The sequence below is a fragment of the Miniopterus natalensis genome, chromosome 6, assembly GCF_054644295.1.
Source record: "Miniopterus natalensis isolate mMinNat1 chromosome 6, mMinNat1.hap1, whole genome shotgun sequence".
NCBI classification, from domain to species: domain Eukaryota; kingdom Metazoa; phylum Chordata; class Mammalia; order Chiroptera; family Miniopteridae; genus Miniopterus; species Miniopterus natalensis.
This window is the reverse complement of record NC_142086.1, coordinates 13654557-13669376: the sequence shown is the minus strand read 5'-3', so window position 1 is coordinate 13669376 and position 14820 is coordinate 13654557. Positions and strand designations below refer to the sequence as shown.

The window sequence follows — 14820 nt, the reverse complement described above, 5'->3', positions numbered from 1 at the left end:
TTTTGCATTTGATCCCAAATTGATTATCAAAAAGGATTCAGTAAATGCTAAATAATTCTGTTTTATGTGAATGTTAACAATCCATAGGACTAAATATTAGCTTGTCCACTTGCTATATAGTAATTTCAAAGCTGGTCCAATTCATTTCATTGAGATGTTCGGTTTTTCACTTTTCCAGCACCAGCCCCACTTATTGTTTATGGAGATTGTCCCTCTGAGGCAGAACTTTGCACCTCTTCGACTATTTTGAATGCAAAGATTATGCATAAACTTCTACAGCATCCCATGTCCAGAAAGCTTAGAATTGCATCCTAAGTGAGAGAGACTATAAAAGCAATCACCTAGTTGCCTGATTTGCATGGCATGTTTCCCTGCTGCTTAGAAAGATAAAAACGCTTTCTGAAAAGTCCAACAAACTTGGAATTTAAATTTAACATGATGACACACATTTACTGAGAGCCTCAAAAATCTGGAGAGCGTTTCATAAGATCCAACTGATGCACATCACAGGTGTTACAGTTTAACATAAAAGTACAATAATTCATAGCCTGGAAAATGTTCTCCTTAAAATAAAAGTTGTCAGTTGGATTGTGGGTAGAGGGCAGCCATCAAACAACCTAGAAGTTTATTCATAACCTATAGCCCTGTGTGTATGGGGCGGGGGGTAAGAGGTGCCTTTACCCAAAATCTGTACCCACATGTACATATTTTCCCCATTCTTTTTTTGTTTTGTTTTGTATTACAGGCTGACATTATCCAGACTCTCTATCACAAAGGCGGATTGAAACACTTAAAAACACGCTTAGCTACAAAATCACCCACAGTGTTGTCATGATAGCCAGTAAGGAACTCCCCAGTTAAATGTGTTAGCAGTTCTTTTCTGGTGAAGTTATTAAATAGCATTTGTGAGAAGAAAAGAGGCTGCAAATCTCAACCAAATGACAGCTTGAAGATTTGAAAGTACAGGGATCAGGTACCATTAAAATACATTTTCATAGTTTTTAACTCCTGAGATGATCACTGCAGTGAAAAAAAGTAGATCTGAGACCATCGAATTCAATGTTCTAACTCAGCGATTTTCAACTGGTGAGCCACCAGAATTTTTCAAACATGCCATACCTGACTAGTTAGTCAAGGGCACTGCCCTCTTTTCCCTTAGATTGTCAAATAAAAAAATGACACCAGCCAACACAACAATAGCTGCCCGGTGTGAATCAATCAAAATTACAACTTTTTTTTTTTTTTTTTTTTGGTCAGATCAACAAAAAACTATTTTTGGTGTGCCACAGAATTTTAGTCATTAGTTTCTGTGTGCCATGAGATGAAAAAGGTTAGAAATTGTTGTTCTGACTCCTCACAGTCCATTTTGCATGAAAAAGAAGATGCTGAGGAACGTTAAGTTCGCAGGAATTTTCTTCTCACTCAGTCTCACCTGCAGTCAATGATGGAGCGGTGTAGGGGTTCACATGATCGCCCCCCAGGCGACGGCTTCGTGCTGAAGCTGCTGCCGTTCAGAGGGATGGGTACAACAGACAGGGGTCGCTTCCTTACAAAGCGGAAAGTAAAATGCCTTCTCTAGTTTAACCAATCAGCAATGAACTTGGCTTTCAGTAACTACACTGCTATTTGTCAATACATTAAAGTTACCTTTAAAATAAAAATGTAAAACACAACTTAGAATGCCTTTGGCTAGGTTCATCCTGAATTTCCCCTAAACGACATTCTATAATTATCAGATACACCTAAACAAATTAGTCCAACTATATTCTAGCATTTGCTAGTATTTAAAAATAAATATTGTAAAACTTTAAAAGTGTGGCTGTAACATTGATTTACAACTTTTTCTTTATAAAAAAAATCTCTTAACTTATTTTTTTAAAGTCAAAAGTTCTCCCTTTTTTGATCCTACTTATGAATATTTTAGTTGGTTATAACTGCTGCACAGGTTTTGGACAAATCCTTTAAATTCCAAATGGTTTCAACTGGGTGTTCCTTGTATAAACTTGAAAAGGGGTGTAATGGAACAGTTGAGTTATAGTCCATGTTCTCCAGCTCACTGCCAAAAAGGCATGGGACCAAAAACTAAGGAAAGAAATCCCACATCAATCTTTACAACAGAAATTAAAAAGTGGCTATTAACCCCCTCTCCTGAGCTAAAATTGCTATGTAGCATATGGTTCTAGTTACAGTGGCCGTAAACTAAGCACACTGGCTAAGACTACTGTTTTCTTAATATCAGGTTTTTTTAATTCCATTTACTCATAAAGTAACAGTAAGCACCACTGGTCATTAATAAATGGAAGTGGATGTGAATCGAGCCCCGTGAATTCTGCCCATCATTCACATTCACGTCAACAGCCCACCCAGAACACAGAAATATAACCCACGCAGACCGGGCAGGGAATCAGGGCTGTTTTCAAAGATGGACCTTGGTGGTCTTCGATCATTTTTTCCAGGCTAAATGTTCTCCTTCCATTGTACCCAAACATAATAATCAATAATAGGACACTTAATTAAATAATTTACACCAATAGAATGTAAGGCTGAATGAGACATTGGAGATTACACAGTCAAATCTTACCTTTTTTGTTGTTGTTATTGTTTATAAGGATCCGAAATTATACAATTAATTAAAAGGAAAACTAAATCTGGAGTCCAGAGCTTCTGACCACCTAGGGGGTGTCCCATACACAATAGTAATGAAATTGTTTTACTCAGGTTACCTTTTCTGTTATACGGAACTACTCAATATGCATATCTTATTAATGGATCATTGTAAAAATTATTAAACTTAATGTCTATACTGGAAGAAAGACAAATGGTCTATCTAGAAAAAATGTGAGTAGAGTCTGTAAATGTTTTAGAAAACTAGGCGTGTTGACTTAGAACCCATTAGGTCTGTCTAATACAAGGATTATCTTCATGGTACTTTATATCAAAAGCACCAAATAAAATATATTCTTGATAAGCTGTCAGTCAACGTGAACCAGAATGCAAGCTTAACAAACACATTTTATTTGTTAACAAATTGCTATTTGCAGTATGCCTCTCTTGTTTACCCTTTTCATTCATAACACCACTCACTTGGGAATCCCATTTGTTCTGTAATCAGCATATGATGCAACGGAAACACACATGTCATAGCACGTTTGTCACAGTTGCATAGGTGCGGTCACAGATGAGTCCCCTTAAGAGACAAACGTTCTTAATCAGTCACCTGAAATCTCATGCTTGAAAGATTATATGAAAATTATAATTAAATGTTCATTGTAGTCCATAATAAACTTGATTTCCAAAGTCCTCTTAACTTTACTTCTATACTAGAAAGGAAATAATAGTAAAAACACTACTACTAATAACAATAGTGACAAATGATACTTAAATGGTGCTTATTAAGTACCTGGCACTGTTCAGAGTATTGTATATATATATATATAAAGCACAGAAACATATATATATAATTTACATATATATAACATATAATTACATATAAACATGTTTCTATACACATATAACACATATATAGATATATTTTTCATATATATCCATTCATTCCTTGAAGCAACTGTATGAGATAGACACGGTTACCATGCCCACTTTACAGGTAAGGGCAGTGAGGCAAAGAAAGATTAAACTACTTGCTCAAATTCACTCGGCAGTGTTTGTTAACTGTCTCTCAATAATCACCTTACAGGCCTTCCCCTGTGGACGGAACTATGTTACAAGTGAAGCAGACTTCTTGCCTTTCCCCTAGCATACCTGTCACCTCCCTGCCATTTCTCCTGATATTCCGTTTGCTGGAAGGTAATTTCCAATCTTCCTCCCTAATAAAACTCCACCATCTTCCAAGGCCCAGGTCAAGTGAGCTATCTGGTATTGACCCTTCCCAGTTCGCACCAACTGGAAATCATCTATTTCTTCCCCGGGTCCCCAGACTGTGTTGTGCGCACCTTCAACCTCCACTTAGCAGATTCTACTTCTGTGTTAGTGACTTGAATCTCTGTTATCTTCTCTACTAAAGAGTGATCGCCTTGAAGGTGGGAACTTTTTAACAGTTCACTGCGTTCCTTACAGAAGCCTCAAGCATGTTTGGTGTCTCATTTACAAATAGGTGCTGAATAATCACATGTTGAATCAAAGTATCCCAAGTTAATTCTCGTGTTGACATGTTCAGAAAAAAGTTCCAGGTCTGAGAAGCTGAAAACAGTGTCTCAAGAAAAGTGTGGGACACAGATAAAACGGCCCCTAACTCTCATTTCAGCTCTGCCACTAGTAGCAATGGTCTGTGACAAAGCACAGAATGATCTAAGCTCCAGTTCTCCCTGCGCCCAACCAATGAGACAGTTTATCACATAACTGTAAAAACGTCTAGCTCTGAGATGCTAGCATTCTATGGTTTATATTCAGTGTAGCTGGCGTCTCTGCTAAAAGTGACAAGTTCAATTTGGGTTAATTTCATTTGTAAAGCATTACAGGGCAATTGAAGAAGACCTAGAAGATAATCACCGAGGGGATTAGAAATTAGGACTATTAGAAATTTAAGGCATGTCATTATAACATAAAATGTCTTCACTACGAAACATCATATCAAACTCATAAAGGCCACTCAATGTTTTCTTTCCAAGGTGAATTAAAGGAATAAATTTACTGAATACCTGCCCAGTGGGAATGTAAAATGATACAGCTGCTTTGGAAAACAGTCTTGCAATTCCCCAAAAGGTTAAACACAGTGTTACCATATGACCCAGCAATTCCACTCTAGGTATACACTCAAGAGAAATAAAAATATATGCGTACATGAAGATTACTACATAAATGTTCATAGCAGCAATATTTATAATAGCCAAGGTGGAAACAACATACCTGTCCATGAACTGATAATTCAAAGGATAAATGGAATGGAATACTATTCAGCAATAAAGAAGAATGAAGTACTGATTCATGCTACAACATGAATAACCCTTAGAAACATTAGACTACGGGAAAGAAGCCAGTCACAAAGGACCAAACATTGTATGATTCTCTTTATATGAAATGCCCAAAATGGGCCAGTCTACAGAGACAGAAAATAGACTAGTGGTTTCGTAGGGCTGGGGAAGGGGTGGTAGCTAAGGAGCATGATACAGGGTTTCTTTTTTCTTTTTTTCTTTTTATATGAAAAAGTTCTAAAATTAGATTCTAGTGATGGCTGCACAACTCTGTGAATATGCTTAAAAGCCATTGATTTTTAAACTTTGCATGGGTGAATTGTATGGTATGTGAATTATATTTCAATAAAGTCATTGGGAGAAAATATTTAAGTAGCAAAATTTAGAGAATGTCTATGTTGACCTTTATCTCGGTTTTAAAAAATACTTTTTTGTTAAGATTCCTTTAAGTTATTTTCTTAAAATCAAAAATAGGTGTATAAAGATGGCCCTACCTGCCAAATTCCCAAGTCTATCTCAGTTTTATGCCAGGGATGGTAAACAGGACCCTGGCCATGGTGTCTGCAATAGCTGGTAGGGTAGGACAATGTCAGTTACCAGGGATGTTACTTTTAATCTTCCTCTTTGTTTTCAATTATTAAAGGCTTATATATTTGGAGACTAATTTTAGAAGTAAGTTATTTAATTCTATCTTGGTACTAGAATAATCATTTTTACCTGTTACCGATGCTGAAGGGGAAGCTGTCCTAAATGTACAAGAAAGTCTCAATTTCTGGACTAGATATCATATAAGTCAACATACTTGAGTGCAGTGGGAGTGGGTATGGTCCTATTATGGCACATCAGGATCATCTGAAGGAGTGCCCTGTCAAAATATTCACACCACTCTACAGTGTGATAAAAAAACAACAACAACACAGCAACGTTAGTGCAAATCAGGGGAGAGTGACCATGAAAACCACCATTAGAGAAAACATTCTTGGTTAGATGGAAGAGAGGCCTATCAAAGCAAATGGTCAATTCTATACTTCCTGACAGATGAAAGGCAGATATTAAATCACCAGAAATCATGATGTTCTTTTTGTAAAAATATACATGTTTGATATAACTCTATCTATCACCTATCTATATATCTATCTAAAATATAAATTAACCTATTTCAAATGGTAAATGTTTCATGTGTTGGGCTAGGGGATGAAAACGAACATCTCAAAAGTACTCCACAAGCACGTTTTCATACGGTTAAAAAATGTTTGAATATCTATTATGTGTCATCCTGTGCTCTAGGCACTGTCAGGAGCATTGGTAAACATGACAAAGCTAAGTCCCTGCCATAGAAGCTCAGTGTTAGAGTCAGGCAGTAAACAAACATCTCTATCTATCTATATTTGAGTGAAATTCTCCATTGGACACTCATATTTCTACATGTCTTGCTAGCAGAGGCCCTAACTATTCTTTCATTCCAAACTATATTTTCAAGAATATTTATATAGAAAGCAGTCTTGTATAACAGAGATAGTCTCCTTTGAGAGCAGAAGGTTGACTTGTTTACTCTCCAATATAGTAAAGACAATGTCTTCCTCCTGGGTAAAGATTAGGCAGGTTTCTTTATTTCCTATTATAAAACAGCTGGGTTCCCATACTCATAGTTTCTCAGCCGTGAAGCCAACCCTACTATGTCTGCATCATCTACTTGGGACCCAGTACATTGCCCCCAAGGGACTTCAGCGTAAAAGTAAATGGATGCAGACATAAAGTTATGCTGCTTCCTGTGGCATGATGAATGAAGTCCATCATCTCTCACCCAGGAGTCTCATGTCTTCTGCCAGCACTCACCAAGCTGTGGCAGTCTCTTAGCTTGCAAGTAGGGTAAGATGTCCCTTCATGGTTGTTGATGCACACACAACACACACACACACACGCGCGCACACACTTCTAAGGGGTGGTAAGTCCTATAAAATTTAAAATAGGTAAAAGGGGCAGCGCAATAGTGTTTTAAGGAGAGCAGTTTTAGGTAGGGTGGCCCATATTTCTGAAGAGATAATATTGGATAGGGAAGGGATGTATTAAATCAACTGAAAGACATACCCATGCAAAGACCTGGGGAAGTGCATTTCAGGTAGATGAAAGAACAAATGCAAAAGCCCTGAGTCAGAAGCAGAACATCAAAAAGAATGTTCTAAATCTAGGCTCTAGGTAGGGAGTGTGAACAGATGAGATCAGGTAGGTAGAGAGGGGCCTGAACTGGAGCTGCCTCGTAAACGGCTGTGAAGGTTCTGAATGGAAGCTATTAGGTTATGAGCAAGAAGCTGCCATTATCTTACTTGCTTTTCCAAGGTCCCTCCGGCTAATGTGTAGAGAAGGAAGCGGGATGGGGGTAAGGTGCAGGGAAAGGCAAGCAGGAACTCAACATGATGTTTCATCAGGCTAATGTAATAGTCTAGGTTTTGTCCAGGATTGTAGTGGTTGAGTTAGTAAGAAACATTTGGTATCTAATTATTTGAAAATGCATCAAAACAGTAAGATGCATTAATGGATGCAGAGAGGGGATGGATAAATCTGTGGAAATCAAGTAAAGTTAAATAATGGCAGAATCTAGGTGGGGAAATTTTAGTGTTCATTGTACAATTCTTTCAATGTTGCTGTATGTTTGAAAATGCTTATAATAAGCTGCTGGGAGCCTATTTTATGGGAATAAAATAGGGAAGCTCTCCAACCCTACCTCAATCATGAGGCACAGCAGGGGGAACTGTGTTAGTAATAGCCTTACCTAACTTCTTTCATCCCCTTCTTTGCTTTAGCTAACTTGCACATGGCTCGCCATGGTTCCATGTACGGATTGCAATTCCATGTCGCTCCCAAATAAACGCATTTTATTGAAGAAATATCTGGCTGAGGGCTGAGTTTGTTTATAGTCAACAGAGTTCACTAACAATTTGGATATGGGCTGTGAGTACCAGTCAAGTTTTGGGTCATGAACAACTCTGAATAGTGATGCCATTTGTTGAGCTGGAGATGACAAGGAAAAGGAGAAGATTCTATCCTGGGCTTCAGTTTAATACATTCTTATTAGCTATCAAGCAAAGATGTCAAACGGGCAGCTAGATATATCAAGCACTGTTCCAGCCACTGGAGCGGCAATGGTGTAAGAGCCAAACTGTAGACCAATGGAACTTACATTTTTCTACACAGTGACTAGGGCAATTTGAGAAGTATCAGCATAAAGATGGATGGAAAACGCATGCACCTAGATGAAAGATCTTAAGGATTAGGTGCACATGGAGAAGAAAACACTAAGGTTTGAGGCCCGGGTTACTCCCATCTCTAGGAATAACAGTGTTTTGAGTTACAGATATGTATTTTGGGTGAGACTGCTACACTTTAGATGCTAAATGAGATCTCTATTGCAGTATAATACACTGTTGACACATTAAAAAAAGATTATGGGGATTTCCCCTAAAAGGCTTTGTTGTCATTCATTCATGTTTTATTCAATAATTAAAAAGAAGAAGAAAGTCAATATCAATGTATTGATTTAGATTGAGAGGTCTGTATCTGAAGATACTGTAACAAACATAACAATACTTTTCTTTAACAATAAATCTACAAAAGGGTACTCTATAAGCTTCCATTGTCTGCTTGAACTCTGATCTGTAGACTTCTATCTGCCTAAACTGAAAAAAGAAAGGATCTATATAAAATGAGTTTGCATAAAACTATACAGTATGATAAAAAAAAATGATAGAGTCTAGAGCCCAATCTGATATACCCAAAGGTAAAAGATTATTAACATGTCTCTTTTAAATGCTCATGTTCTAAATTATTATTCAAGAACACCCTCACCTATTTTTATTTTTTTTACTCTTCAAATGTATCTTTAATTTCCTTCCACCAGGTCCAAGAAAGAGAGGAGGCGGCAGAGAGGAGGAGGGGAGAAGTAGGAGGATAAATAAGTAAAAGGAAAATCTTTCTAATACTTGTTGAAAACCAAATTACAGCCTGGCGGGTGTGGCTCAGTGGCTGAGCATCACCCCATGATCCAGGAGGTCGTGGTTTGATTCTTGATCCGATTCCCGCTCAGGATCCATCTCCAGTAGGGGGCGTGCAGGAGGCAGCCGATAACTGATTCTCATCACTGATGTTTCTCTCTCTCTCTCCCTGAAATCAATAAAAAACATATCTTAAACAAAAATACAAACTGCACACAGGAAGTAAATTTATCTCCTACAGATTGCAGGAACTACTGAAGCAGATATTGCTAGACACTCGTCCCACAAACACGAGCTTTCTCCATTACTAGACATGGATCCAAATGTATTCAATGTACTTACATACTCATATTTTTATTATCAAAGATGCTATTTTATACAGGCAGCTAAGGGATGCGACAGCCAGAATTGTTCTTTTCGTAGAACCACGGCATTTCCCCCCCTTTAAGACAGTCTTTTTTGATGTTCTCAGAAATCCTTTTGGTTTATGGTCCACATGTTGCCTGTACTCAAAGGTTATTCAAACAAAGCCAATTCAAACGCGATATTACTGCACAGCCCCAAGAACAAATTTCAGGTTACTTATATGCAATTTTAGTTCTGAAATGGACTACATATGGCTACAATAATGAGCCCATTACTGAAAGAAGCACTTTAGCAAAATGTATAAACCTGTATGAGATTATATAGCTGCACTATGCACACACATTATCTTTATCTTCCCAAATATCATGTGTGTCGTTTTCATTTAAGAACAGTTACAGCAGCACATGGGCAAAGCCTTCAGTCGGGGCAGGCTCTTCAAGTGAACATCTCCTGCCGTCGCATAGCTGCCTGCACCCATCCTTCAGGGAGATGAAGGTCATTAAAGGCTCAGATAAGGAAAATATTCTCATTTTTAAAACATCCTTTTACAGGTATTGAAGTATTATACAATTATGGAATTGACGCAATGTGTGGGATATAAATGTAATTAAAGAGTCTGGTGATGGTTCATATTAGTTTCCTGTAAATGACTACAAAACCATATTCTTATTTAAAAATAAAGACAATCTGGAGAACAAAGGCTAAGCTCATTACACATCCTATTAATAGCAAAGAAAAATCTGCATTTGGTTAATTAACCTGTATCAAATGAGAAAATCTGCATTGACATCCCAAATAGAAAAGTTTGCCTGTAGTTCTCTCAACTAACTTAATATTTATTCTCTATGGGTTCCTACAGACACAAGATACTGAGCAATCATAAATAATATTAGCATGTACCTTCTATGAGAAGGCAAAACGCTAGCATTTTACATATACCATAAAAATGCACATATAAATAACCCACCAAGCAAATTTCAATGCAAATCTATGTATCATTTGTCACTGAATAAAATTAATTTTTGTGTCTAGCACAAGGACAGTCAGTATATCTTTGAAATGGTACAAGCCCCTCTACATTTGAAATTCATGGGGAGAATGGGCACACGCTTCTAAGAAGTATAATGAATAAATAGAAATCATGGAATCCTGGGCGAGGAGAGTAAGAAGGCTTAGCGAGCCGCCCAGCCAGCTCCGTCATTATCTATGCGAACGCTCCGTCCCGGTGTTGAAATGGCCTAGAGGGCAGTGTTGCCTACATCCCAAATTTTCAGCAATCCCCATGGAGAAGCTGTCATCATTCTGGAGTAAACCAAAGGCAATCCAATGTCAACAGTATGATTTACATAGGAACTCACTAGGTGTCCACAGTTTTCTTTGCTTTTTGACATAGTAGATGCTAAATACAAAAATCAGTTTCACACACACACACAAATTTAACATTACCTTTTCAATCCCTCCACCCTAAACGTTTTTTGCTACATTACTATGAACTTGGCTGAATAATTGCGGCCCAGACACAAATCCCCTCCCCCCCCATCCTAAAAAATTATCTCAGAACAAAGGTCCTAGGTATGTCCCTGGGGAAGAAGGGATGAGATGGGGGGGGGGGAGAGAAGGAAAGAAGTGAGAGAGGCAGGATAGGAGGGAGGGAAGGCAGGCGAGAAATGATGTCTTGCTACTGCTGTTCCAGCAAGCTGGTTAATTGCATTTGTTTCATATATCTCCAAACACTCTGGTACATTAATTACATTCTGTAACACCAAGCTCTTCTGATTCTCTCTGTCACTTCCACTGAGCAATTTAATTGTATTCCTCCTAGCTACACACCGGTTCAAAAAACAAAAAAACTTGGTGATAATTCTGTAGTCTAATATATAGTTTCTACATGTATTTCTGGTATTACAAAATGTAAATTCATGTCTTATGAGAGCATATTACCCAAAAACTTATATCCGAGTCTTCTAATCATGATACCCAAACACATTTGGAAAGAATTCTGTGAACCTTTTTGTTATAGAGACGTAAATGTATTGTAGAGATAAAGTGTATTAAAGAAAATGCATGGTGGATGACTCGATATGATTATAGATATTGCCACACTATAATTCACAGTGGTTAATTCCTAAACATCTCCTACTTAGAGGGGGCAAGAGAGAAGCAATGTGCCCACATGAATGCCTTGCCTAGTATCCCTGGGAGGCAAAGGTCCTCATGTGGTCCAGGATTGAAAACAACCACATGACAGTAGGTAAATTCGCCTGTGTTGCCTTGTGTTTATAGAAAGGCTTCCTTTTTGAGTCCAATACATTGGTTTCTGTGCAGCTACAGCTGCCAAGAACAAAGTTAGCTCCTACAGGCAGGCAAAAATAGGCAGTGTCCCAAATAATGAATTTGTCCACAATGCATATGCTGGAGGAAAGTTTATGTAGCAACAAGCAACTATGATGGCTCAAATACTTGGACCGATCCACCTCAGGTTCTTTACAAATACAGCATTTTAAAAACTAAAGTACTATAATCCCCATTTGGGAGGGGGCGGGGGGGCCCATGGTCTAGTCTTCTCTTTAGACCAATTCTTTTCATTGATGTAGAAATTAAAGTCCCTGGAAGGTTAATACCAGATGCCTTCTTTGAACACACAATAAAGCATATTAATGATTACTTCCACTTGTCATTCAAAACGGCTCCAAAAAAGGATTTTGCAACCCTCTCACAAGAAACTGACATCCTATGAAAATATCCCAGGAAACCAAATCTGAACAAAAGACAGAAGCATCAGAGGCAGAACATTGACTCAACCTAGAGGGAGACACCGCCAGCACCTGTTTCCGATCCCCATTGTGTCTGCCACGGGGGACAGAGCTGCCCCCCACCGGCCCAGGGCTCACGCTTCCCCCTTATTGGAGCCTCGCCCAGTCTCACTTGTGACAGTTTTCTCCCTAAGACCTAAATTCTCCATTCCGGTTTCACACTCGGAGGGCACTCGCCAGCATGAAGGTGCTACGCACTGATCCCCAAGAGACCCTGTCCCGCATTCCTAACTCAACGAGCCGTCGATGGAGCATCCACTACTCATCCTCTTGACTTGAATTTCTAAGTCAAAGTTCAGATACAAGAACAAACAGCAAACAGAGCAGGTACCACTGTATTAGGCTCGTTCAAGAGATTTCCTTTAGTAATTCTTTCCTAACAAAACTAAGATCCCATCGTTTATGACCCAACTCCTCAATTAATTAGAAAGCAACAATAGGCGAGTACTAATAGGTTCCACTGGCGGACGTTTAGGAACAAAAGACTTAAATATCTGCCCCCCCCCCCCAAAAAAAAAACACCCATTCCTGGCCAAAACGGACTTATACATATAATGTCATTTTATTTAGAGCCCACATCCCCCTAAGAAAGAAGTGGGGTTTGGGGGCGGAGGGGTGGGGTGGGTAAATAAAAGCATTTTTAACTTACCATCAACCGGAATATATAAAAATCCACAGAGCAGAAGTTGGGTAAACATCAGCCGACTCATTTTGACATATTAAAAAGGATCCAGATTGCTTAAGAAACCAATCCCAGAGAGCAAAAGTACAAAAATAAGTATCAAAATAAGAGGTAGGTCCAAAGTTCAGGCTTTGCTAGATGCTAATTAAAGTCAGGAAGAGCCCATCTCAAGACGAGGAGGGCTCCGTGGAGAGGTCTTGCGTGGGGCACCTTCAGATCCGCCCAAGCTGGCAGCGGGCACCGCCAACGCCGCCGAGATGTCCACCCTCCGGCTCCCGAAATTCCCACGAATTCAGCCCCGTCGGAGGAACGACTCAAGTGTGTCCCACCCTCACTCCTCAGGCTCCTTCGCGATCCAAAGCCAAGTTCCCTCTTCAGGAGTCGGGGGGATGAAGGGGCAGGAAAAAGACCCAATTCCTAGAAAGTGTTCCAGAAACTTGCCGGCGCGCCGCCCGAGAAACCCGCGGCCGCCTCCCGGCTCTCGGTCCCCAGGTCCCTCCGCGGCGGCAGCTCCACGTCCAGAGTTTTGTCACTTAACTTCCATGCCCGGGATGTGTCAGAGCCGCACTTTGCGGGCGGGCGGGCCGGCGCGGGGGCCTCCGCCTCGCAGCCTCGCCGCCTCCCTCCGCCTCGCTCGCTTCCAAAGGGAGGCGGAGGGGACTCGGGAGGGCGCGGGCGGAGCGGCGGCCTCCGACGTGGTGGGGCCGCGGGGAGGGGAGGAGAGGGGGCAGGGCCACGCCGGGCCACCCCGCGGGGCCGCCTCCCGGCGACGGCGAGCCCGGCTGCGGGCGAGCGCGCGCCCAGAGAGCCCGGAGCCGGAGCGCAGCGGGAGCGCAGCGCGCACGGCCCGCCGCCCGCACGGCCCCGCCGCCAGTCCCGCGCGCCGGCCGCCGCCGCCCCCAGCAGCGCGTGCGCCCGCTCCTGCAGCTGCGGGCGGAGGGGCTCAGAGGGGGGAAAGCGGGAGGCGGGAGGCGGGGGGGAGGAACGAGAGCTCTCGCCTGCCCCGGGAGGGGCGGGGTGAGGGGTGCGCCGAGCCCTCCACCTCCACGCTCCGCCGCCTCCCGCGCGGGGGGCAGCGGGGGGGGCGGGGGAAGCCCGAGAGCCCGGAGTCCTAGGGGGACGGAAATGAACAAATTCGGAGCCGAGGCCGCCGGTCCGCTCCTTCCCCCCCCGCGCCCCTCCCCGCCCCGCGCCTTCCCGCCGCGGCGGGCTAGGCGGGCTCCCGCTGCGCTCCGCGCCGCGCCCCGCGTGGCGGGCAGGTAATTCCCGCGGTGAGCGGTTTCGTGGGCGCCCCCCCCCAACGGCTCGGCCCCCGGCTGCCCGCGGGGCACGCGCTTTCTGGAGAAGGACCGTCCCCCAGGACGCGGGGCGCGGCCCCGCCGCCCGCTAAAATCGCACAAATACGCTTCACTTCTTAGCAAAAGGAGAAGCGGGCGCCGAGCGAGGGAGAAAAGCAAACGAGACAAAATAGAGCCGCCTTTCGGGGCGGAAAGCGCGCTTCCTACGTCGTTGGAAGGGTACCGGGAAAGGGAGGTGCGGTGCGCAGGAACCCCCGGCCTCCCGGGCTCGGTTCAGCCCGGATCTGTGGCCCCCCGAGGAACCCCGGGGGGGGGGGGGCCTCTCCTGTTACTCGGCTGCCCTAGGACCTCCAAGATGAGTTTGAAGCGGATTGTGGGAGGAACGGGGGTTGGACGGTGGACGCTTAAGATGGGAGCAGGAGTCAGAGAGCTGGGGGGCGGGGGACACCCGAAGCCCTTGCCCTCCAGAGTGAGGAGGGTGCCCCCTGAAAGGACCATCCGAAAACCCAGGGCGGGGAAAGCTGCAGCCCAACTGAGCTCACAGGAGCTCAAAGGGACCGGATTCCAGCCCCCAGATGACAAAACCCTGAACAGTAAGGCAAAACCCGCCAAGCGTGTGCCACTCGGGACCGGGGATGACTGAGGAAGGCGGGCGCGCTGGGTCACAGGGGTGCCAGCGCCTGCGGGCCGCCGGGGCCGGGCCCGCGTGCGGTCGGGGGCCCGCTGGGCGCAGTTGGATGCCCG

General features: G+C 42.7%; 1 protein-coding gene across 10 annotated transcripts in view; it reads right to left on the bottom strand.

Annotated features, from left to right (window-relative positions):
• The window catches only part of ROBO2 (roundabout guidance receptor 2), a 557240-nt gene extending 543818 nt beyond the window's left edge, over nt 1-13422 (bottom strand). For all 10 annotated transcript variants that reach the window (XM_016201743.2, XM_016201744.2, XM_016201747.2 and 7 more), the window contains exon 1: nt 12746-13422. In XM_016201743.2, coding sequence (XP_016057229.2) covers nt 12746-12806 — 61 coding nt within the window. In that variant the 5' untranslated portion in view covers nt 12807-13422. The remainder of the gene's footprint in view (nt 1-12745) is intronic.
• Nucleotides 13423-14820: the final 1398 nt, after the last annotated feature.